Genomic DNA, 25961 nt, shown 5'->3' with positions numbered 1-25961 from the left:
GGGAAGCCAAGCAGCTGGGATCCCTTTCTAGGGAAGGGGGCATTGACAAAGCGATTGGACAAGGGGCACAAGTCCTCAGCCTCTGGAGGCGACTCCTGTCAGGTGTGAAGGAAAGGTATCCCTTCAAGGAAGATGTTATATACCACCCAGGCAAGTGGACCACCATGGAGAGAAGTATCGAATACCTGAGGGAATTAGCCGTGTTGAAAGTGAATTATGATGACCTGAACAACGAGCAGTTACGCAAAGATCCACATGAAGTCAAATGCACCCAACTCATGTGGTGGAAGTTTGTAGGGAGTGCACCAGCGTCGCATGCAAACTTATTGGCAATAATGACCTGGAAAGATGGAGAGGAACAAACGGTGGATGAATTGGCTGGCCAACTCCGGCAATATGAAGAGAGTCTCTCTTCCTCCCTATGGGCCTGTGTCTCTGCTGTGGAGAAACTGTCTCGGGAGGTCCAGCAACTCAAAGAGGATATGTCCTACTCCCCACCTGCATGGGCCAGTATCTCAGCCATTAGGAATAAGTATCCCTCTGCTCGAGAGAGAGGATATAGAGGGTACACACCCTGGGGCACCCTGTGGTTTTACCTGCGTGACCACGGAGAGGACATGAGGAAGTGGGATGGAAAACCTACCTCGACCCTAGAGGCACGGGTACGTCAGTTGCAAAGAAAAACAATCACAAAAGGGGGTTCTTCCAGGAAAACTGCTGCCCCAGTCTCCAGTGAGCAGATCCCCAGACAGAGCAGAAGGCCTCATTCCACTTCCGATCTTAATAAAGGGAATTCGGATTCATACTTACAAGAAGTGGGTAGTGAATACGATGACCAGGACTAGAGGGGCCTTGCCTCCGACCAGGTGGAGGAAAGGGACAACCGGGTTTACTGGACTGTGTGGATTCGATGGCCTGACACATCAGACCCACAGGAGTATAAGGCTCTCGTAGACACCGGGGCACAGTGCACCCTGATGCCATCAAGCTATGAAGGGGCAGAACCCATCTGTATTTCTGGAGTGACAGGGGGATCCCAAGAGTTAACTGTATTGGAGGCCGAAGTGAGCCTGACCGGGAATGAGTGGCAGAAGAACCCCATTGTGACTGGCCCAGAGGCTCCGTGCATCCTTGGCATAGACTACCTCAGGAGAGGGTATTTCAAGGACCCAAAAGGGTACCGGTGGGCTTTTGGTATAGCTGCCCTGGAGATGGAGGAAATTAAACAGCTGTCCACCTTGCCTGGTCTCTCGGAGGACCCTTCTGTTCTGGGGTTGCTGAGGGTCAAGGAACAGCAGGTGCCAATCGCTATGCCACCTGGACGCTCACAAGTCTATGGGGCCGGATGGGATCCAGCCGAGGGTACTGAGGGAGCTGGCGGAGGAGCTTGCCAAGCCACTGTCCATCATTTATCAGCAGTCCTGGTTAACAGGGGAGGTCCCGGACGACTGGAGGCTTGCCAATGTGACGCCCATCTACAAGAAGGGCCGGAAGGAGGGTCCAGGGAACTACAGGCTGGTCAGCCTGACCTCGGTACCGGGGAAGATTATGGAGCGGTTCGTCTTGAGGGCGCTCACAAGCCATGTGCGGGACAACCAGGGGATCAGGCCCAGCCAGCACGGGTTCATGGAAGGCAGGTCCTGCTTGACCAACCTGATCTCCTTCTATGAGCAGGTGACCCACCTAGTGGATGAGGGAAAGGCTGTGGATGTGGTCTACCTGGACTTCAGTAAAGCCTTTGACACTGTCTCCCACAGCATTCTCCTAGAGAAGCTGGCGGCTCATGGCTTAGACAGGTGCACTCTTCGCTGGGTAAAAAACTGGCTGGATGGCTGACCCAGAGTTGTGGTGAATGGAGTTAAATCCAGTTGGCGGCCGGTCACGAGCGGTGTTCCCCAGGGCTCAGTACTGGGGCCAGTCTTGTTCAATATCTTTATCAATGATCTAGATGAGGGGATCGAGTGCTCCCTCAGTAAGTTTGCAGACGACACCAAGTTGGGCGGGAGTGTTGATCTGCTCGAGGGTAGGAAGGCTCTGCAGAGGGACCTGGACAGGCTGGATCGATGGGCTTAGTCCAATTGTATGAGGTTTAACAAGGCCAAGTGCCGGGACCCGCACTTCGGCCACAACAACCCCATGCAACGCTACAGGCTTGGGGAAGAGTGGCTGGAAAGCTGTCTGTCGGAAAAGGACCTGGGAGTGCCGACTGACAGCCGGCTGAACATGAGCTGGCAGTGTGCCCAGGTGGCCAAGAAGGACAACGGCATCCTGGCCTGTATCAGAAATAGTGTGGCCAGCAGGAGCAGGGAGGTGATCGTGCCCCTGTACTCGGCACTGGTGAGGCCGCACCTCGAATACTGTGTTCCGTTTTGGGCCCCTCACTACAAGAAGGACTTTGAGGTGCTGGAGCATGTCCAGAGAAGGGCAACGAAGCTGGTGAAGGTTCTGGAGCACAAGTCTTATGAGGAGCGGCTGAGGGAACTGGGGTTGTTTAGCCTGGAGAAGAGGAGGCTGAGGGGAGACCTCATCACGCTCTACAACTACCTGGAAGGAGGTTGTAGTGAGGTGGGTGTTGGTCTCTTCTGCCAAGTAACAAGTGATAGGACGAGAGGAAATGGCCTCAAGTTGCGCCAAGGGAGGTTTAGATTGGATATTAGGAAAAATTTCTTTACTGAAAGAGTGGTCAAACATTGGAACAGGCTGCCCAGGGAAGTGGTTGAGTCACCATCCCTGGAGGTATTTAAAAGACGTGTAGATGAGGCGCTTAGGGACATGGTTTAGTGAGCATGGTGGTGTTGGGTTGACGGATGGACTCGATGATCTTAGAGGTCTTTTCCAACCTTAATGAATCTATGATTTTATGATTTAACAGTCCAATATGGCCAGTGTGAAAGTCCAATGGAGAGTGGAGACCGACAGTAGACTACTGTGGCCTGAACGAAGTCACGCTGCCGCTGAATGTTGCCTTGCTGGACATGCTAGATCTTCAATACGAACTGGAGTCAAAGGCAGCCAAGTGGTACGCCACAATTGATATCACTAATGCATTCTTCTCCATCCCTTTGGCGGCAGAGTGCAGGCCACAGTTTGCTTTCACTTGGAGGGGCGTCCAGTACACCTGGAACCGACTGCCCAGGGGTGGAAACACAGCCCTACCATTTGCCATGGACTGATCCACACCGCACTGGAACAGGGTGAGGCTCCGGAACACCTGCAATACATTGATGACATCATCATATTGCAACACAGCAGAAGTTGTTTTTGAGAAAGGGGAGAGAATAATTCAAATCCTTCTGAAGGCCGGTTTTGCCATAAAACAAAGTAAGGTCAAGGGACCTGCACAGGAGATCCAGTTTTTAGGAATAAAACGGCAAGATGGACGTCGTCAGATCCCAATGGATGTGATCAATAAAATAACAGCCATGTCTCCACCAACTAGCAAAAAGGAAACACAAGCCTTCTTAAGCGTTGTGGGTTGTTGGAGAATGCATATTCCAGACTACAGCCTGATTGGAAGCCCTCTCTATCAAGCGACCCGGAGGAAGAAAAATTTCAAATGGAGCCCTGAGCAACAACAAGCCTTTGAACAAATTACATGGGAGATTGTTCAGGCAGTAGCCCTTGGGCCAGTCCGGGCAGGACAAGATGTAAAGAATGTGCTCTACACCGCAGCCAGGGAGAATGGCCCTACCTGGAGCCTCTGGCAGAAAGCACCAGGGGAGACTCGAGGTCGACCCTTAGGGTTCTGGAGTCGGGGATACAGAGGATCCGAGGCCCGCTACACTCCAACTGAGAAGGAGATATTGGCAGCATATGAAGGGGTTCGAGCTGCTTTGGAAGTGGTTGGTACTGAAGCACAGCTCCTCCTGGCACCCCGACTGCCGGTGCTGGGCTGGATGTTCAAAGGGAGCGTCCCCTCTACACATCATGTAACCGATGCTACGTGGAGTACGTGGGTCGCACTGATCACACAACGGGCCCGAATAGGAAACCCCAGTCGCCCAGGAATCTTGGAGGTGATCACGAACTGGCCATAAGGCAAAGATTTTGGCATATCCCCAGAGGAGGAGGTGACGCGTGCTGAAGAGGCCCCACTGTATAATAAACTACCAGAAAACGAGAAGCAATATGCCCTGTTCACTGATGGGTCCTGTCGCCTTGTGGGAAAGCATCAGAGATGGAAAGCTGCTGTATGGAGTCCTATAGGACAAGTTGCAGAAACTGCTGAAGGAGAAGGTGAGTCGAGCCAGTTTGCAGAGGTGAAAGCCATCCAGCTGGCCTTGGATATTGCTGAACGAGAAAAGTGGCCAGTCCTTTATCTCTATACTGACTCATGGATGGTGGCAAATGCCCTGTGGGGGTGGTTGCAGCAGTGGAAGCAGAACAAGTGGCAGCGCAGAGGTAAACCCATCTGGGCTGCCGCATTGGGGCAAGATATTGCTGCCCGGGTAGAGAACCTCAGAGACACCTGGGCCAAAGAGCATGGCATTGAGTGGGTCTATCACATCCCCTATCATGCACCAGCCTCCGGGAAAATCGAATGATACAACGGACTGCTAAAGACAACACTGAGAGCAATGGATGGTGGGACATTCAAGCATTGGGAGACACATTTAGCAAACGCCACCTGGTTAGTCAACACTAGGGGATCTGTCACTTGAGCTGGCCCTGCCCAGTCAAAACCCTTACATACTGTAGAAGGGGAAATAAAGTCCCTGTCATGCACATAAGAAATATGCTGGGGAAGACAGTCTGGGTTACTCCTGCCTCTGGCAAGGGAATCATAGAATCATAGAATCATAGAATCATTAAGGTTGGAAAAGACCTCTAAGATCATCGTGTCCAACCGTCAACCCAACACCACCATGCCCACTACACCATGTCCCTAAGGGCCTCATCTACACGTCTTTTAAATACCTCCAGGGATGGTGACTCCACCACTTCCCTGGGCAGCCTGTTCCAAGGCCTGACCACTCTTTCAGTAAAGAAATTTTTCCTAATGTTCAATCTAAACCTCCCTTGGCACAACTTGAGGCCATTTCCTCTTGTCCTATCGCTAGTTACTTGGGAGAAGAGACCAACACCCACCTCGCTACACCCTCCTTTCAGGTAGTTGTAGAGTGCGATGAGGTCTCCCCTCAGCCTCCTCTTCTCCAGGCTAAACAACCCCAGTTCCCTCAGCCGCTCCTCATAAGACTTGTGCTCCAGGCCCTTCACCAGCTTCGTTGCCCTCCTCTGGACGCGCTCCAGCACCTCCATGTCCTTCTTGTAGTGAGGGGCCCAAAACTGGACACAGTATTCGAGGTGCGGCCTCACCAGTGCCGAGTACAGGGGCACGATCACCTCCCTATTCCTGCTGGCCACACTATTTCTGATACAGGCCAGGATGCCGTTGGCCTTCTTGGCCACCTGAGCACACTGCCGGCTCATGTTCAGCCGGCTGTCAACCAGTACCCCCAGGTCCTTTTCCTCCAGGCAGCTTTCCAGCCACTCTTCCCCAAGCCTGTAGCGTTGCCTGGGGTTGTTGTGGCCGAAGTGCAGGACCCGGCACTTGGCCTTGTTGAATCTCATACAGTTGGCCTCGGCCCATCGATCCAGCCTGTCCAGGTCCCTCTGCAGAGCCTTCCTACCCTCCAGCAGATCAACACTCCCACCCAACTTGGTGTCGTCTGCAAACTTACCGAGGGAGCACTCGATCCCCTCGTCCAGATCATTGATGAAGATATTGAACAGGACCGGCCCCAAAACTGAGCCCTGGGGAACACCGCTCGTGACCGGCCGCCAACTGGATTTAACTCCGGTCACCACAACTCTCTGGGCTCGGCCGTCCAGCCAGTTTTTTACCCAGCGAAGAGTGTACCTGTCTAGGCCGTGAGCCGCCAGCTTCTCTAGGAGAATGCTGTGGGAGACAGTGTCAAAGGCCTTACTGAAGTCCAAGTAGACCACATCCACTGCCTTTCCCTCATCCACTAGGCGGGTCACCTGGTCATAGAAGGAGATCAGGTTGGTCAAGCAGGACCTGCCTTCCATGAACCCGTGCTGGCTGGGCCTGATCCCCTGGTTGTCCCGGACATGGCTCGTGAGCACACTCAAAACCAACCGTGAGATTGGAGCACAACGTTGGAGCACAACCGTGAGATTGGAGCACAACCCATCCGTGAGATTGCTTTTGCTCCAGGACCTGGGTGCACTCGGTGGGTAATGCAAAAGGATGGGGAAGTCCGATGTGTACCTCAAGGGGATTTGATTTTGGGTGAAAACAGCCAATGAACTGAATTGTATGATGTTAATTACTATATAATACTCTATGTCATCACTTCTATGTTTGCTATATGTCATATCAATGGTATTGCAGTAAGAATCTCCAGATTAAAGAAGAATGAACTCTGATGAAACCGAGCAAAGTGCAACGATGATAGAACCGGACGAGCGCAGTGATATTGGAACCAGAAGTGGCCTCAGCATGCAACAGTCCAACACCACACACCATCTCTCCTGCCCTGAAAGACTGTTATGACAGATGGAGCCCAAAGTCATGGACTAAATGAACTCAATGGACATAGAATCATAGAATAGTTTGGGTTGGAAGGGACCTTTAAAGGTCATCTAGTCCAATCCCCCTGCCGTGGGCAGGGACATCTTCAACTAGATCAGGTTGCTCAGAGCCCTGTTCAAGCTGACCTTGATTGTTTCCAGGGATGGGGCATCTACCACCTCTCTGGGCAACCCGTTCCATTGTTTCACCACCCTCATCGTAAAAAATTTCTTCCTTATATCTAGTCTAGATCTACCCTCTTTTAGTTCAAAAACCATTACCCCTTGTCCTGTCGGAACAGGCCCTGCTAAAAAGTTTGCCACCATCTTTCTTATAAGCCCCCTTTAAGTACTGAAAGGCCGCAATAAGGTCTCCCCGAAGCCTTCTCTTCTCCAGGCTGAATAATCCCAACTCTCTCAGCCTTTCTTGATAGGAGAGGTGTTCCATCCCCCTGATCATTTTTGTGGCCCTCCTCTGGACCTACTCCAACAGGTACATGTCTTTCTTGTGCTGAGGGCTCCAGAGCTGGACACAGTACTGCAGGTGGGGTCTCACCAGAGCAGAGTGTCATGAATGAGTGGTTTTAAGGCCACGTAAAGAATCACTGGCAAAAGTTTTGGCAAAGGGTGATTTTAATAGAAATTTATAGAAACGTGACTTAACAGAATTTGATGGCAAGGTTCACTCTATTACTTATTACGTGGATTAAGTATACACAGGGGAAAATCGTATCAAAATTCTGTTGGAATGATTTGTACAGAGATTGAGGATAAAAGGGTAAAGGGGGGACCCTCCCGTTGAGTCACGAGGTTCAGAAAAGATCCGACTGGACGCAATCTTAGTCTCAGACTTGGGCAACGGTTTGTGTCTAATACAAAAAGGGATAAGAAAACCCTCCCGTTGGGTCACAAGGTTCAGAGTAGACCCCCTTGCTTTCTAAACTCCTTCTCAGAGGGGAGCCTAGGTGCGGCTGGATCTACCCTTAGTCTCAGACCTGGGCAACGGTTTATGACTAAAGGGTTAAGGGTTTTAGCAGCAACTTAGAGTCTTACAACACTCAAACATTAATCAATTTGGCAGCTATACAAAGAATTAGTCAAGTTACTACAAAGACTAAAACAACTTAACTACAGATTATACTTGTTAGTAACTGCACAGATAAGCACACAAAAAGATCTAGATCAATCAATGCGTATATATATGCATATGAATATGGTACCAAAGCTAAATGAAAGGCCTAAAGCTAGCTAAATTTATAAAGGTATACCTGTTAAAAATTCCCCTCGAGTCCCCTGAAATACTCACGTTAAATGCTTTGGCATTTCCCAACGGGCGAAGGGTTTAGCCCCGAGGAGTGTTTCAGCCCAGAATCTCGGGGATCCTAGGAGTATCGCAAATTCGAGTTTGCGGACTCTGAGAAGCGTCCCACTCAGAAGGGGATTCTGGATGCAGCCCGCTGCGGTCCAGGAGAGCTCAAAGGGTCTCACTTGGTACCGCTGTTTATAGGTTTGCAAGATGATTGGCTTTAGTCATCAGTAAATTTCCATTTTGGCTACTATCCGAGGTGGTCCAGGGTAGTAATTATGGTATTGTTTCACGGTAACAATGGTATTGTTCCACTTGAGCTATGACCCAGGTAGGGAGAGCTTCAGAGCTGTCAGAGATGACGAATTATCTCTTGTTTCTGTTCCCTACCTTGATCATGTAGCTAGTGTCCCTGGTACGATCAGTGTTGTTCCCCACCTTAGCCATGCAAGAGTGCTTGGTACGGCCAAGGGACGCTTAACCGCCCAACTCATACACAATGGCTAAAGCTTAACAGAAGGTTCTGAGATCGTATCATAGCCCAGAGGAAAAGAAGGGGGAGGAATGCACCACCACACAGAGCAGAGGGGCAGAATCACTTCCCTCGACCTGCTGGCCACGCTTCTTTTGATGCAGCCCAGGATATGGTTGGCCTTCCGGGCTGCGAGTGCACATTGCTGGCTCATGTCCAGCTTTTCATCCACCAGTACCCCCAAGTCCTTCTCGGCAGGGCTGCTCTCAATCCCTTCATCCCCCAGCCTGTATTGATACCAGGGGTTGCCCCGACCCAGGTGCAGGACCTTGCCCTTGGCCTTGTTGAACCTCATGAGGTTCACATGGGCCCACTTCTCGAGCTTGTCCAGGTCCCTCTGGATGGCATCCCATCCCTCAGGCGTGTCGACCGCACCACTCAGCTTGGTGTCATCTGCAAACTTGCTGAGGGTGCACTCAATCCCGCTATGTCATTGATGAAGATATTAAACAGTACCGGTCCCAATACAGACCCCTGCGGGACACCACTCATCACCGATCTCCATCTGGACATTGAGCCGTTGACCACTACCCTCTGGATGCGACCATCCAACCAATTCCTCACCCACCGGACAGTCCACCCATCAAATCCATACCTCTCCAGTTTAGAGAGAGAAGGATGTTGTGGGGGACCATGTCAAAGGCCTTACAGAGGTCCAGAGAGACGACATCGGTAGCCCTTCCCATGTCCACTGATGTAGTCACTCCATCATAGAAGGCCACTAGGTTGGTCAGGCAGGACTTGCCCTTGGTGAAGCCATGCTGGCTGTCTCGACTCACCTCCCTGTCCTCCATGTGCCTTAGCGTAGCTTCCAGGAGGATCTGTTCCATGATCTTCCCAGGCACAGAGGTGAGACTGACTGGCCTGTAGTTCCCCGGGTCTTCCTTTTTTCCCTTTTTAAAAATGGGGGTTATGTTTCCCCTTTTCCAGTCAGCAGGAACTTCACCGGACTGCCACGACTTCTCAAATACGATGGATAGTGATGGATAGTGATGGATAGCAGCTTAGCCACTTCATCCGCCAGTTCGAGAGGGCTTTAAACTAGGTTCGAAGGGGGAAGGGGATAAAACCAGGCTCACTAGAGATGAGCCTAGGGGCAGCACGCCAATGTTAGGGGAGAAATCGGCAGCCCAGCTCAAGTGCATCTACACCAATGCACGTAGCATGGGCGGCAAACAGGAGGAGCTGGAAGCCATTGTGCAGCGGGGTAGCTATGACTTAGTCGCCATCACGGAAACATGGTGGGATGAGTCTCACGATTGGAGTGCTGCAATGGATGGCTATAAGCGCTTCAGAAGGGACAGGCGAGGAAGGAGAGGCGGTGGGGTAGCCCTGTATGTTAGGGAGTGCTTCGACTGTCTAGAGCTCAATGATAGTGATGACGAGGTCGAGTGCTTGTGGGTAAGGATGAGGGGGAAGGCCAACAACGCAGATATCCTGCTGGGGGTCTGTTATAGACCACCCAACCAGGACGAGGAGGCAGACGAAATATTCTACCAGAGGCTGGCAGAAGTCTCACAGTCGCTAGCCCTTGTTCTCGTGGGGGACTTCAACTTTCCGGATGTCTGCTGGAAATACCACACGGCAGAGAGGAAACAGTCGAGGAGGTTCCTGGAGTGTGTGGAAGGTGATAACTTCCTGACGCAGCTGGTAAGCGAGCCTACCAGGGGAGGTGCCTCGCTTGACCTGCTGTTCACAAACAGAGAAGGACTGGTGGGAGATGTGGTGGTCGGAGGCCGGCTTGGGCTTAGCGACCATGAAACGGTAGCATTCTCAATACTTGGTGAAGTAAGGAGGGGGGCCAGCAAAACCGCTACCATGGACTTCCGGAGGGCGGACTTTGGCCTGCTCAGGACACTGGTCGAGAGGGTCCCTTGGGAGACAGTCCTGAAGGGCAAAGGGGTCCAGGAAGGCTGGATGTTCTTCAAGAAGGAAGTCTTAAAGGCGCAGGAGCGGGCTGTCCCCATGTGCCGTAAGAAGAATGGGCGGGGAAGACGACCGGCCTGGCTGAACGGGGAGCTCTGGCTGGGACTCAGGAAAAAAAGGAGAGTTTATCACCTTTGGAAGAAGGGGCAGGCAACTCAAGAAGAGTACAGGGATCTCGTTAGGACGTGCAGAGAGGAAATTAGAAAGGCAAAAGCCCAGCTAGAACTCAACCTGGCCACTGTCGTGAGAGACAACAAAAAATGCTTTTATAAGTATGTTAATGACAAAAGGAGAGCCAAGGAGAATCTCCATCCTTTATTGGATGCGGGAGGGAACGTTGCCACCAAGGACGAGGATAAGGCTGAGGTACTTAATGCCTTCTTTGCCTCAGTCTTTAATAGTCAGAGCAGTTATCCTCAGGCCACTCAGCCCCCTGAGCTGGAAGACAGGGACGTCGAGCAGGATAAACCCCCCATAATCCAAGAGGAAGCAGTTAACGACCTGATACAACACCTGGACGCTCACAAGTCTATGGGGCTGGACGGGATCCACCCGAGGGTACTGAGGGAGCTGGCGGAGGAGCTTGTCAAGCCACTCGCTATCATTTACCAGCAGTCCTGGTTAACTGGGGAGGTCCCGGACGACTGGAGGCTTGCCAACGTGATGCCCATCTACAAGAAGGGCTGGAAGGAGGATCCGGGGAACTACAGGCCTGTCAGCCTGATCTCGGTGCTGGGGAAGATTATGGAGCGGTTCGTCTTGAGGGCGCTCACGAGCCATGTCCGGGACAACCAGGGGATCAGGCCCAGCCAGCACGGGTTCATGGAAGGCAGGTCCTGCTTGACCAACCTGATCTCCTTCTATGAGCAGGTGACCCGCCTAGTGGATGAGGGAAAGGCTGTGGATGTGGTCTACGTGGACTTCAGTAAAGCCTTTGACACTGTCTCCCACAGCATTCTCCTAGAGAAGCTGGCGGCTCACGGCCTAGACAGGTACACTCTTCGCTGGGTAAAAAACTGGCTGGACGGCCGAGCCCAGAGAGTTGTGGTGACCGGAGTTAAATCCAGTTGGCGGCCAGTCACGAGCGGTGTTCCCCAGGGCTCAGTACTGTGGCCAGTCCTGTTCAATATCTTTATCAATGATCTGGATGAGGGGATCGAGTGCTCCCTCAGTAAGTTTCCAGATTACACCAAGTTGGGCGGGAGTGTTGATCTGCTCGAGGGTAGGAAGGCTCTGCAGAGGGACCTGGACAGGCTGGATCGATGGGCCGAGGCCAACTGTATGAGGTTCAACAAGGCCAAGTGCCGGGTCCTGCACTTCGGCCACAACAACCCCAGGCAACGCTACAGGCTTGGGGAAGAGTGGCTGGAAAGCTGCCCAGAGGAAAAGGACCTGGGGGTGCTGATTGACAGCCGGCTGAACATGAGCCGGCAGTGTGCTCAGGTGGCCAAGAAGGCCAACGGCATCCTGGCCTGTATCAGAAATAGTGTGGCCAGCAGGAGCAGGGAGGTGATCGTGCCCCTGTACTCGGCACTGGTGAGGCCGCACCTCGAATACTGTGTTCCGTTTTGGGCCCCTCACTACAAGAAGGACATGGAGGTGCTGGAGTGTGTCCAAAGAAGGGCAACGAAGCTGGTGAAGGGCCTGGAGCACAAGTCTTATGAGGAGCGGCTGAGGGAACTGGGACTGTTTAGCCTGGAGAAGAGGAGGCTGAGGGGAGACCTCATCGTGCTCTACAACTACCTGAAGGGAGGTTGTCGTGAGGTGGGTGTTGGTCTCTTCTGCCAAGTAACTAGCGATAGGACGAGAGGAAATGGCCTCAAGTTGCGCCAAGGGAGGTTTAGACTGGACATTAGGAGAAATTTCTTTACTGAAAGAGTGGTGAGGCCTTGGAACAGGCTGCCCAGGGAAGTGGTTGAGTCACCATCCCTGGAAGTATTTAAAAGACATGTAGATGAGGCGCTTAGGGACATGGTTTAGTGGACATGGTGGTGTTGGGTTGATGGTTGGTCTCGATGATCTTAGAGGTCTTTTCCAACCTTAATGATTCTATGATTCTATGATTCCCTCAGGACCCGCCAATGGATCTCATCGAGTCCCATGGACTTGTGCACCTTCAGGTTCCTTAGATGGTCTTGAACCTGGTCTTCTCCTACAGTGGGCACCTCTTCATTCTCCCAGTCCCCGCCTTTGCCTTCTGCGGCTTGGACGGTGAGGCTTGAGCACTTGCCGGTGAAGACCGAGGCAAAAAAGTCATTGAGTACCTCCGCCTTCTCCATATCCCGGGTAACCAGGTCTCCTGTTTCATTCCAGAGAGGGCCCACATTTTCCCTAGTCTTCCTTTTATCCCCGACGTACCTATAGAAGCTTTTCTTGTTGCCCTTGACGTCCCTGGCCAGATTTAATTCTATCAGGGCTTTAGCTTTCCTAACCTGATCCCTGGCCGCTCGGACAATTGCTCTGTATTCCTCCCAGGCTACCTGTCCTTGCTTCCACCCTCTATAGGCTTCCTTTTTGTGTTTGAGTGTGTCCAGGATCTCCTTGTTCATCCATGCAGGCCTCCTGGCGTTTTTGCCCGATTTCCTCTTTGTTGGGATGCATCGCTCCTGAGCTTGGAGGAGGTGATCCTTGAATATTAACCAGCTTTCTTGGGCCCCTCTTCCCTCCAGGGCTTTGTCCCATGGCACTCTACCAAGCAGATCCCTGAAGAGGCCAAAGTCTGCTCTCCTGAAGTCCAGGGTAGTGAGCTTGCTGTGCGCCCTCCTCAGTGCCCTAAGGATCTTGAACTCCACCATTTCATGGTCATTGCAGCCAAGGCTGCCCTCGAGCTTCACATTCCCCACTAGCCCCCCCTTGTTGGTGAGAACAAGGTCCAGCATAGCACCTCTCCTCGTTGGCTCCTATACCACTTGGAGAAGGAAGTTATCGTTGACGCATTCCAGGAACCTCCCGGATTGCTTATGCCCTGCTGTGTTGTCTCTCCAACAGATATCGGGGTGGTTGAAATCCCCCATGAAGACCAGGGCTTGTGAACGTGAGACTGCCCCTGTCTGGGAGGGCCTCATCCGCTTGGTCTTCCTGGTCAGGTGGCCTGTAGCAGACCCCCACCATAATGTCACCTGTCCCTGTCCCTGCCCTCCCTTTAATCCTGACCCATCAGCTCTCAGTCAGCTCCTCATCCATCCCCAGGCGGAGCTCAGCTCCATGCACTCCAGCTGGTCATTGACATAGAGGGCAACACCCCCTCCTCGTCTCCCCTGCCTGTCCTTCCTAAAGAGCCTGTATCCCTCCATCCCAACACTCCAATCATAGGAGCCATCCCACCACGTCTCCGTGATGCCAATAAGATCGTAGTCCTGCAGGCGTGCGCACATCTCTAACTCCTCTTGTTTTCGAGGGATGGCCCATAGACTAAGGGAATTATATCTGTGTGTATATATCAAAAGGCAGGAAAAGTAGTGGTGACTAATTGGAATGTATTGGAAAATGTGAGACCTGGGCGTGACGTAGATGGTATAGAATAAGGGGTGGATACTGTCCTGGTTCCGGCTGGGACAGAGTTAACTTTCTTCCCAGTAGCTGGCAGGGAGTGCTGTGTTTTGGGTTTGGTATGAGAGGAACGTTGATAGCCCATTGATGCTTTGGTTGTTGCCGAGTGGCACTTGCACCAGGGACTTTTCAGCCTCCCATGCTCTGCCAGGTGCATGGGAAGCTGGTGCAGGAGGAGCATAGCTGGGGCAGCTGACCCAGCTGGCCAATGGGGTATTCCATACCATGTGACATCATGCTCAGTATATAAACTAGGAGGGGTGGTCCAGGAAGGGGGGGGACTCTCGCATCTTGGGACAGGCAGGGTGTCAGTCAGCGGGTGGTGAGCAGTTGCATTGTGCATCACCTGCTTTGTATATTCTATTATTGTTGTTGTTATCATTATTATTACTGTTCTACTTTGTTTTATTTCTATTATTAAACTGTCTCAACCCCCGAGTTTTCCTACTTGTGCCTTCCCGATTCTCTCCCCTATCCTACCAGAGGCGGGGGGGGGGAGTGGTGGTGGTGAGCGAGCAGCTGTGTGATGTTTAGTTGCCGGCTAGGGTTAAACCACGACAAATGTTCTTACGACACCTGTACTTTATGGGGCAGGGGGGAGCACTGCGTAATAGAAAATTGAAGTATTCTGTTCATGTTGTTTGTTAACATGCAGTAAAGGGTAAAGCAACAAGGACTTAAACAGAGGCTTATCTGTTTTGACAAAATGCCCTCTCTCCAAGCAAATGCCTTATTGGCTTGGCTACTGACCCTCTCTTAGTTTCAAATCACTTATCACTACACAAATAAGTAAAAATCATAGTAAGTTACTAATTCTAGACTAGGGCAATGTGTTGAACTAACAAAATACCCTGTAAGAGGAGAAAACTTTGGTATCGTTAAAGTACTGCCTCTATGAGATAGTGTAAGAGAAGTTACAAAGCTGGTACAAAAGCAGCTAGCTTGACTTCCTGGCCAGAGTTCCAGATCTGGAAATACTGTTACAGTCATGAAGATGACTAAGAGATTGGAGCATCTGTCATGCAAGAGGCTGAGAGTTGCAGTTGTTCAACCTGGAGAAGAGAAGGCTCGGGTGGGATCTTACCCTTGTGTACAAATACCTAGTGGGAGGGTATAAAGAAGATGGAGCAAGCCTCTTCTCAGTGGTGCCCAGTGACAGGACACAAGAGGCAGTGTTTCTTGAATGTTGAATGTTTCTTAAAGCAACCAAGATAGCTACAACTACTTGTAGCTATCGGAGTTGTCATGCCATTCTCAAATTTCACATCATAAAACCCCTACAACTTCATGAACTTCAACTTCTGAAACTTCTTCTCTTGCCTGGCACCTCAATGCTACACCCCCCAGCCCTTATTCTTTCCTTTAATGCAGTCATGGAGGCCAAGGGGGGGGAAAGAAAGGAGGTAACAGGAAAAAAGAAATAGCTGCCTTTCTAGTTACCTTCCCCACTGCACCCCCACGCTGCTGATATGATCTCAAGCCTGTGCTTCTGTAGGGGCAAGTACCAAACAGTGTTTAATTTCTGATTTAAGTCTGCAGTAAGATTATAGCTGCATTCTTCCAACTCTACTGCTTTCCCAGAAGCAGAATGCAAGTTAATGTTCCTCTGTACCTTTAGCTATTACACTAGGCCATCATGGGAGATAGTAGCTGTATTTCCCATCACTAGTAATGTGAGCTGAATAAGTATTTATACAATTTATCTACTGTAAAAACACCAAGAAGGTTTAGATCAAATCCATACCACATTAGCAAAACATGAAAATTGAATCACTTTATTTGGACAGTGTTCAGCTGAGCAAACATAATAAATATAAAAATCTGAGCAGTCATTTCTGGCACGTTTAAGTTCCTCACCAGCTTGTGGGGTCAATGTTCTTGAACGGTTGAAGGTTCCAGAGATCTTGCAAACTTGTTTAAACTCCACTGATTTTGCAGGAGCCCATGTCCAATGCTTAGTATCAAACACAACTTAGACAAGTAGAACTGCATTAATACAGCCATCATTTTCTGGACTGTTTGTTACTTGTGCATATTTCCCTAAAGAGAAAAGGGAATTAAATGTCTACAAAAGTTTGAAGCAGTTTATATAATAAATTAGAATTTTCTGTGTTTGCAAGTTCAATCCACAAGTCGCTTTAGAAGCATAGGAAATTCCTGTTCCAAAACTGAAATGCATTTTGAAGTCTAAATGTACTTGCTGCTGAGATGCAAACTTGGGTTCTCAAAATATTTTATTCAGGCTGTTTTTATAAATGTATCATTTAGAGTTATGGGTACATTAAAAAAAAAAAAAATCATAGAATCATTGAATCATAGAATAGTTTGGGTTGGAAGGGACCTTTAAAGGTCATCTAGTCCAACCCCCCTGCCATGAGCAGGGACATCTTCACTAGATCAGGTTGCTCAGAGCCCCGTCCAACCTGACCTTGAATGTTTCCAGGGATGGGGCATCTACCACCTCTCTGGGCAACCCATTCCAGTGTTTCACCACCCTCATTGCAAAAAATTTCTTCCTTATATCTAGTCATAGGTTCTGCTATAGTTCAAGTCAACCTCACTCTTAAAAGAAGTCCGTCTCATCCTATGAAGATACTTCTATACAGAACTTCCACTGAAAACATAATACGATTGTTCATAGTTCACATAGTTAGGTCTTTACAGACTTGTAGCACTGCTTAATGCGAGACATAGGCAAGCAAGTTAAGTCTTTTTTTCCTGAACTTCACCTAATTTGACGTTGGAAGTGTGAACTGAAAGCCTAAGATTAAAACTTAATACTTGCATTTAGAGCTGCCTAGGAGTTGCTTCTGCTACAGCCCAAACCCAACATTTAACAATGGATCAATTATGACAATTTATAGGATGTGGTCTTAACAATACGTCAGACAATGAAGACTTAAAATTTTTAAAAGTAGTTCTGCAGTAGAGCTAGTTTAACTACTTACCCCAGATAACTTTGCCCCCTTCTGTCACGAGGCCAAGCTCACTCACGTTCACCTCGATGATGGTACTTTTGGTAATTACACCCAGTGTTGTATACAAAGGAGAAGGAGGATTCTTTTTTACACCAAGGATAGGTAGGCAAAAAGTAGCTTTAAGTTCAGGATGTGTCACATGTGCCTTCTTGAAACGTAAGCCCTGTTGCATAAGGAGCGTTAGAACGAGTTAATATTTGCTTTAAGCCCTCACAACTAATCTAGCTTAACACTTTTAGCATTGTGTCCTCAGCTTTATATGTTTTAAGAGACTGGGAAGAATGAAACAACCTAGAATACAGAATGCTATCTGCCTACTACAGAAGGCCAAATTTGTTTAAAAACCTGATTAATGACAAGATAAAGCTTTCTACATATATTTTCAGGATGCCAATTTTTAATAGTAGTACAAGAAGAATACTTGCTACCTCAGATGGCTTCTGTTCCATGAAGAAATTAGTTTATGGTAAAGCATTTAACAGTGCTACTGTTTTTTAAGACTAGAAATTTTTCCTTTATTCTTGTAAAACTGAAAAACCTCTCATACTGTAAAATATTAAATACCCATCTCTTATAACACTTTCTATCTAGTGACCTGTGCTTTGTAAAGGGGACTTTACCACTAAGTACCATAACCTTTTCTGTGTCAATAAAAATCTATCCAAGGCTTCTGTGTAAGATGACTGTCAAAATAGTCATGAGGTATGATCCAACAGGCAGCCTGTATAGCGATTCTGTTGATTCCTGTAAGGAAACAGGAATTTACAGAAAAACTACACTATCTTAATGAATCCAATTTTTCCTCCTGTGCACTGCCAGGCAGCTAGAGCCCACACGCTGTTCCTGCAGCCGTGTAAGAAAAGGCCAGGCTGGAGGCATAGCATTTCCCTTGCATACAGTCATCTCTGTGCTTCAAGCTTACTTAACAAGCCACAAGGAGGGAGTTCTGGAGTCCTAGAACAGAGTTGGCTTCTGCAGCTGACAGAATCACAGCAGCCTGAAAAAGACAGAAGCCTCCAATTTTAAAAGTTATTCAAAGTGCCTCTGCTAAAGACCTTCCCATGCTAATTTGACAGCTCGCAGCTTTAACTTACTGGCATCATCTGAGTTATGGGAGTAAGAGTTGAGATATTTCAATGGAGATTGTGACTGCAGGGGCATCTCCCCACCCTCAGGCTATTCTAAGTTTAGATTTCTGCAAGGAAACTAATAAGAACGTTCTACATCAGTAGTAATCAAGTGCATTATCATAGAAGAAAGTTTCCTTACCACAGGAACTCAAAGCAGTAAGTCAAAAGAATTATTACTTAAATGTTCTCTAAGTCTCAAGAACGTTACCATTGGTCGAATGAATCGTTTGTATTTAGGAAAGTCACAACACAAAGTGGTCATTGTCACAAGTAATAATAAGTATCTGAATTTTATTACAGTTACTTACAGCTTTTTCTTTTCTTTTCTGTTTGATCATGTTAGAGAACACCTTAGCCCAGGACTGGCCCTCTCTGTCCAGCAGGTATGCTGGTACAGCTCCTTTAGGTGTTTTTTCCATCATTCTTTTCCTTTGTATTTCTCTTTTCATGCATTTTAATGCTGCAAGAAAAGAAAAACAGTATTTTTTTTTTTAAAAACCCACTCAGTATTAAGAGTAGGAAAAAAAGCACATTTTTAGATACGATATCCTTTTAACTTAGCTTGTGCCTGCTCAAAATTTTCTCTTAAAAAGAGATATTTGTAAACAAGTACATATTTATACTTAAGGAATAATCCTAAATACTTTTCAAGGTAAACAAGTAATTTCACTTAATATAACAATTGACAGACTACACAGTGCATAAAAGCTTCTCAATTCCTGTCAAGTTAGGGACACTAGACATTCATCTTACTAAGGAATTTCTGAATGGCTTAAAACAAGCAGCCTAGCTCTCAAAGCCAAGCACTTTGAGAGATAGCAGCCTTCCTCTCTGAAAAAAAATAACATACTAAGTAGAATACTTAGCGTAGAAGCCAGTTGTTTCAAAGTTGTGCTGCAATATAATGAAATTCTAATGCACTTTACATTATATTCTAAGGCAGTTGTACTTTGAGAGATCATAGATTAATATTTTTCTTTTACTTTTAGTGCATTATGATTTATTTAACATTTAATTAGAGGTTCTCCTTGTTTTACATATTGTTCATTGGCCGTTCTGGTAAAGCTGTTTCTTCAGTTCTCTTTTGACCTGTAAAGAAACCAGATTAACAAAAAGTAACCATTTCTTTTGAAAGCCATAACACAGGAAGAATTCCTTGCTTCAACAACTCTCACAAAAATCTTCAAGACTGAAAGGGTCACAGCAGCCTCCATTTGTGCTACCTTTTGACCTTTTAAATTTAATTCCCTGTTCTCTACTGTATATGAGAATGTTAGATGATGTTAGGTTTGTGGAGCAGTTGAACTTGGTGGCCTGTTTGTTTGAAAATGTGGAACTGTTTCTCTTTTTATTAAAAATTTTAAAAATCCCCACAAACAAAACCAAATCTCTTACTTGTTTGGGTTTGTTTTTTTTTTTTAACTTAAGTTTAGTTTTAACTTAATTAACTTTTAATTACTAAATTTTAAAGTGTCAGTCAGATTCCATACAATGAGTGCAGCCAGGTTTTTTAAAACTGTAGTTTGTTCATGATTTTGGACTTTGCTTTAGTTTTTAAGTTTCTCACAGTGTTACCTAGGATTAAGAACAACAAAAAAGGTTGTTGGAATTGCTTGTCTTTGACTTACAGAGCATTTGTTCCCTAGAAAGGGAGCCTGAGTAAATTAGCTGACATTATAATTTTCTGAAAAAGGCTAGTTTTCATAGCTTATACATATACAAAAGGGACGGTATTTCCAAATCTCTCTCAGCATCTTTATTCCAAGACAACTTCAGCTTTTTAATTATTTACATACCCAACTGTAATCTTGCTTCCTGCTCACAGATGTTGATGATGGGGACACAGTGACAGATTTTATGGCATGAGAGTGAGAACATGGTATTACTATTCAGTCTGCTGCTGCTATGTTTGACTGGAAAGACTACAGAATCAATCTGATTGACACCCCAGGTACTACGCTTTAGCAGTACTCACGTTATTAGGAGAGAGTAGATGAGGTGGGGTGTTGTAGAACATAAGTCTTAGTTTTAAATATGATGTGATATTTAATTGGTTGAATTGCTGCAGTAAAAAGGCCTATATTGAGCTCTGTTCAGCTTTGGCCAATTATTGTTTGCTGGTGCCTAATCCAGCTTGTTTAAAGTGAGCTCAGATATTTCCACACTAAATTGCTCTCAGTTCTGGGATTGCAATGTAACAATCTTGTGTGTTTCAAGGACTGATGGGTGTATTTCTCTGAAAGTGAAGACAGGGTTGTTTTGACACGATTTAAAAAAAAATGAAAAAAATAAAATACTTGTAATGACCTGTTGATGTTGCCTGTTTGAATTATGATGGTATAAAAGGAAGATTGTTTTTTAGATCATGTGGACTTTACAGTGGAAGTTGAGCGTTACTTGAGAGTCCTGGATGGAGCAGTAGCAGTGTTTGATGCTTCAGTTGGTGTTGAGGTAAAAATAACTGGTAGGCTTTTTCTGTCTAATGACTTAAATCAGACTGAAATAATAATAATAATACAGAGATGTTGCTCTATTATGTCTTTTGATGCTTTGATCAAAATTCAGCTTCAGGAAGCCGAGCATTTAATTTCAAGTCCTGTGGTCTACAGGGATTTCCATGGTAATAAGGGGTAAATAAGTGGGATTCGCATTCAAGTCTGGGGTTGTTTCTGTTGTTTTGTTGCCATGCTTTACAAACGTTGATTGAGATGAATGCTTCTGACTAGCTCCACCAGTGGAAAGAAATGAATATCTGTTCATTTCTCATTTTCAGATTTCATGTAGAAAATGAGTCATTTTCAGCCAGAATTTCTTCCTCCCCAATGGCCTATTTAACATGCCCTTTGGGGCATAGTGCAGAAAAGGTGGAGGCAGGCTGGAATTTGACTTTATAGCGTGAGATGCTTGAGTAGTTCAATCCTGTAGAAAAGTTACATGTTGTGAAATCACAGTGTTCCACGGGACATCCCTTTTTCCTAGATGAGGGATGAGAACTGTTGATCAGCATTAGTCACATTGGCCAAGAAGGCCAACGGCATCCTGGCCTGTATCAGAAATAGTGTGGCCAGCAGGAGCAGGGAGGTGATCGTGCCCCTGTACTCGGCACTGGTGAGGCCGCACCTCGAATACTGTGTTCCGTTTTGGGCCCCTCACTACAAGAAGGACATGGAGGTGTTGGAGCGTGTCCAGAGAAGGGCAATGAAGCTGGTGAAGGGCCTGGAGCACAAGTCTTATGAGGAGCGGCTGAGGGAACTGGGACTGTTTAGCCTGGAGAAGAGGAGGCTGAGGGGAGACCTCATCGCGCTCTACAACTACCTGAAGGGAGGTTGTCGTGAGGTGGGTGTTGGTCTCTTCTGCCAAGTAACTAGCGATAGGACGAGAGGAAATGGCCTCAAGTTGCGCCAAGGGAGGTTTAGACTGGACATTAGGAGAAATTTCTTTACTGAAAGAGTGGTGAGGCCTTGGAACAGGCTGCCCAGGGAAGTGGTTGAGTCACCATCCCTGGAAGTATTTAAAAGACGTGTAGATGAGGCACTTGGGGACATGGTTTAGTGGGTATGGTGTGTTGGGTTGACGGTTGGACTCAATGATCTTAGAGGTCTTTTCCAACCTTAATGATTCTATGATTCTATGATTCTAACATGCTATTGGAAAGCATTAGGTATATGAACCTCAACTGAGTAACACCCCCCCCACCTCCAACAACAAAGCAATTAGAGCTGCTTGTGTTTTTTTTCTAAAAATGTGTAGGAAATTCTTGCGTTATTTCCATGTATTGGTAAGAGACTATTTCTGAATCTGAACTGATTTTCATATATACCAGTTTTAACTTTCAAATAAAAATGAGTATCAGAAATGGCTCAGCAGTACACAAATTATTAGCAAAACCACAGTAGTTTTTAGTGTTATATGTGTAGCCACAGAAATGCTTGCCTATGTGTGCTTAAGTATCTTGGCAATAAAGTCTTAAGTCTCTACATTACTGAGTTCTTTCTGTATATATCCCCTGTAATTCTTAGTTTCTCTCCATGTTTCCTTGCCCGTATGCCTGTGTGCCCTTAGTGGAGGAGGGGGAACGATGACAGCTGAGAGAAGAGGTGAGACAAAGCTGCTTGTGGAGTTCATCTATGTTGCTAGATATGGGATTATCACAACACATTCAGCACAGTTCCCTTCTGTACTCTGAACTCGGTCCCTCAGCAGTATTGGGGAGTGTATAGTTCAGCTATCGGCACTAATGTTTCCATTTTCTTTTGCTTTAGGCCCAAACTCTGACAGTGTGGAGACAAATGGACAAACATCAGGTACCACAAATTTGCTTTTTGAACAAGATGGACAAAAACAGGGCAAGGTATTTAGACAGTTATTTTAATCATTGCTAAAAACCTTGTAAGAGAATGTATTTAATCAAGTTAAAGTTGTTCTGTTAAGCATAGAGCAAGCCAATTATGTGAATACTTACTATATACATATTTGATTATGCAGATGCATATTTTTGTGTAATTGTAGGAGTAATTTTTGCAGTAAATAAGGAATGGGAAACCTATTTTACTATAATCATTGAGTTTTGTGTAACTTAGTATCTGTTGGTTTAATATAGTTTTACATATGCTGTTGAGAGTATCAAACAAAAGTTGAAGACAAAACCTTTGCTTTTACAGGTAAGCTTAGAAATTAAATTATTATCTGCTTTCTTTTGAATGGAACTCCTTTCTTAATTTTTTGCAGCTGTCTAAAATCTCCATTCTATTTGCAGTTGCCCATTGGGGAAGCCAAGACCTTCAGAGGACTGGCTGATGTTGTGACTAAGGAACAAATAATTTGGAAACCTACTTCTGATTTGGACGATGGAAAAAATTTTGAGCAAAAGCCACTGCTGAAGACTGATGATCCCAGTCTGTTCCAAGAAGTCCAGGATGCCAGAAATACCTTAATAGAACAAGTAAAGTTCTAAAGTAAATACATAATATATTTACTGTTATTTAGAACAGTAGAAAAAAATAGAACCTCTGGAGGTGTCTGGTGCAGTGACCTGCTCAAAACAGGGCTAACTTCAGCATTAGATCAGGTTGCTCAGGGCCTTGTTCGATTGAGTTTTCAAGTCTCTAAGGATGGAGATTACAGTCTCTCTAGGCAGCCTGTCCCAGTGATTGATCATCCTTGTAGTGAAGCATTATTTCTTTTTGTCCAATGGGAATTTCTCATGTTGCAACCTGTGACAGTGCCTCTTGTCCTTTCCTTGTGTGCCTCTGAGAAGAATCTGGTTCTGTTTTCCCTGAAACAGGCCCACCACCACCACCATTTCAAGTAGTAGGAGACAGCAAAGTTGGTGGTGCCTCTGTGAAAAAGTATTTAAGAAATGGTAAAATGCTGCACAGCAGTGTGAGGAGTGAGGGGGGAAAAAAAGTGTGAGAAACAATTCTGCGAACACCAAGGACAGAGGGGGAGGAGGTACTCCAGGTGATGGAGCAGATATTTCCCTGAAGCCCATGGAGAAGACCACAGTGGAGCAGGTATTTCCCTGCAGCCCATGGAGAAAACCACAGTGGAGCAGGTATTTCCCTGCAGCCCATGGAGAAGACCATAGTGGAGCAGGTATTTCCCTGCAGCTCATGGAGGACCATGCCAGAGCAGATATCTATACTGCAGCCCATGGAGGACCCCATGCCAGAGCAGGTAGATATTTCCTGAAAGAACTGTGGGCCATGGAGAGGATCCCACTCAGGAGCAGGTTCTCCTGACAGGAACTGTGGCCCATGGAGAATCGACACTGGAGCGGGTTTTTCTTGAAGAACTACAGCCTGTGGAGAGGACCCACGCTGGGGCAGGGGTAAAGTGTGAGGAGGAAGGAGTGTCAGAGAGGAACTGTTATGTGTTATGTACTGACTGCAACCCCCCATTCCCTGTCACCTGTGCGCTGGGGGAGGGGGGAGGTTGTCACCCGATGCTACTGGGACAGGCACGTTCTTTTAATGATCCTTGGTAGAATGAGAACTGGCCACAGGGTTGTAGTTATAATTAGAGCTTTATTATTATATAAAGATTTTAGCAGTCAGCATAGCTTATTGTTACACAGAATTTCTAGCAATTAGCATAGCTTTCCTATTACCTAAAATTTCAGTTACCTAGACTTCAGTCACCTGGACCCTCTGCAGATTGAGTCAAATTCTTAATAATCAGCGTGCAATGCAATAATCGTAATCTAGGCTCTTTAAAAGTACATGAGTCACTCAATCCTCAGAGGAAGAAGAACAACAGAGGTGGTGTCACAGTACTCTAGCTGATGGTGAGGGTGCTCTCCCTTCCTCCTCTATCACAGCGCAGACATCCCCTGTATCACACCAGGAAGCATGAAGGCCTTAGCAGTCCAGCTGCTGTTGGATCTGCTTTTGGATAAGCCAATGTATTTATACCTCTCAGTTTGGGAGTTTGGTCTTTACCATTTACATAAGTTAGTGGATTCTGAAGAGGCTGCCAGACAATTAATATGCAAGAATTTTGGCTGCAGGAGACAGCAAGCTGCAGGTGGTAATAGCTGTATAATGATATTTATCTCTTCCTGTCCATTGTCCTGCATATGTGTTGCTCTCACTTTGACCTAATGGTGCTACTCCCAGCATACATCAGGCCTTAGCATGAGCTGTGTGTTAGCTAAAATCTGAGCAGAAGTTGAGTGAACAGTCACAGCAGGCATCCCTGACCACCAGGGGATCACAGGTTTTGTCATCCAGAATATCTCATGTGCTGTTCCGTAACAGGTGTCACCATATCCTGGCAACAATGCTGTACCAGGTGTCAGGAGCAGGGAGTACCGGTCACAGAGGTAGAGGAGTTGGGAATGAAGGAGTGAAGTTGAGCCTGAGAAAAAGGGGGGGGGGGGGGAAGGTGGTTTAGTTTTTGTCATTGTTTCTCACCATCCAAATCTATTTTAATTGGAAATAAATTAAATAAATTTTCACACAGAATCACAGAATGGTTGAGGCTGGAAGGGACCTATGGAGATCATCTGGTCCAATGCCCCCTGCTCAAGCAGGACCACCTAGAGCCAGTTGCCCAGGAACATGTCCAGGTGGCTTTTGAGCATGTCCAAGGATGGAGACTCCACAACCTCACTGGGAAACCTGTGCCAGTGCTCAGTCACCCTCACAGTAAAAATGTGTTTCCTGATGTTCAGAAGGAAACTCCTGTGGTTTTGTGCCCATTGCCTCTGGTCCTGTCACTGGGCACCACTGAGAAGAGCCTGGCCCCATCCTCTTTGTACCCTCCCTTCAGGTATTTGTATGCAGTGATAAGATTCCCTCCTGAGCCTTCTCTTCTCTAGGCTAAACAGTCCCAGCTCTCTCAGCGTTTTCTCATAGGAGAGATGCTTCAGTCCCTTAATCGTCTTTCTGGCCCTTCTCTGGACTCTCTCCAGTATGTTCATGTCTCTCTTGTACTGGGGGGGCCCAGAACTGGACACAGGACTACAGGTGTGACCTCACCAGTGCTGAGTAGAGGGGAAGGATCACCTCGCTGGCAATGCTCCTCCTAATGCAGCCCAGGATACCATTAGCTTTCTTTGCAGCAAGGGCAAATTGCTGGCTCATGTTCAACTTGTTGTCCACCAGGACCCCCAGGTCCTTTTCTGCAAGGCTGCTTTCCAGCTGGGCAGGTCCCAGCATATACTGGTGCCTGGGGTTGTTCCTCCCCAGGTGCAAGACTTTGCACTTCCCCTTGTTGAACTTGTCGTGGTTTAACCTGGCAGGCAGCCCAATACCACGCAGCCACTCGCTCACTGCCCCCACTCCCCGCAGTGGGACGGGGAGAGAATCAGAAGGGTAAGAGTGAGAAAAACTCGTGGGTTGAGATAAAGACAGTTTAATAGAACAGAAAAGGGAAAATAATAATAATAATGATAGGATATACAAAATGAGTGATGCACAATGCAGTTGCTCACCACCCGCGCTGACCGATAACCAAGTAGCGATCGGTACTTCCTGGAACACGCCTACCCTTCATATACTGAG

At 47.1% G+C, this 25961-nt stretch overlaps 1 protein-coding gene and 1 pseudogene across 6 annotated transcripts; one reads left to right on the top strand and one right to left on the bottom strand.

The window, feature by feature from the left end:
- Nucleotides 1–15606: 15606 nt before the first annotated feature.
- Nucleotides 15607–19003, bottom strand: LOC142074978 (ribosome biogenesis protein NSA2 homolog; annotated as a pseudogene).
- A 778-nt stretch (nucleotides 19004–19781) lies between these two features.
- LOC142074751 (ribosome-releasing factor 2, mitochondrial-like) lies at nucleotides 19782–25662 on the top strand. 6 transcript variants are annotated; one of them, XM_075135614.1, is made up of 5 exons: nucleotides 19782–19906; nucleotides 20318–20406; nucleotides 22218–22306; nucleotides 22556–22616; nucleotides 22712–25662. In XM_075135614.1, the coding sequence occupies exons 1-5, from the start codon at nucleotides 19861–19863 to the stop codon at nucleotides 22907–22909; spliced, it is 483 nt and encodes a 160-aa protein (XP_074991715.1). In that variant the 5' UTR covers nucleotides 19782–19860; the 3' UTR covers nucleotides 22910–25662. The 6 variants fall into 6 exon arrangements, with proteins under 6 accessions (XP_074991715.1, XP_074991718.1, XP_074991719.1 ...); XM_075135617.1 differs by having other exon boundaries at nucleotides 22684–25662; XM_075135618.1 differs by lacking the exon at nucleotides 22556–22616 and adding an exon at nucleotides 22018–22052.
- Nucleotides 25663–25961: the final 299 nt, after the last annotated feature.

The sequence above is a fragment of the Calonectris borealis genome, chromosome W (assembly GCF_964195595.1).
Source record: "Calonectris borealis chromosome W, bCalBor7.hap1.2, whole genome shotgun sequence".
Taxonomy (NCBI): domain Eukaryota; kingdom Metazoa; phylum Chordata; class Aves; order Procellariiformes; family Procellariidae; genus Calonectris; species Calonectris borealis.
This window is presented reverse-complemented; position numbering and strand designations above follow the sequence as displayed.

What these genes read in the sequence shown, in the direction of transcription:
- LOC142074751 (XM_075135614.1), top strand. Translation starts at nt 19,861, where the DNA reads ATGTTTGACTGGAAAGACTACAGAATCAATCTGATTGACACCCCAG. An exon ending in CAATCTGATTGACACCCCAG is followed by an intron (nt 19,907 to 20,317) that starts GTACTACGCTTT and finishes ATTGTTTTTTAG; the next exon opens with ATCATGTGGACTTTACAGTG. An exon ending in CAAAACCTTTGCTTTTACAG is followed by an intron (nt 22,617 to 22,711) that starts GTAAGCTTAGAA and finishes TTCTATTTGCAG; the next exon opens with TTGCCCATTGGGGAAGCCAA.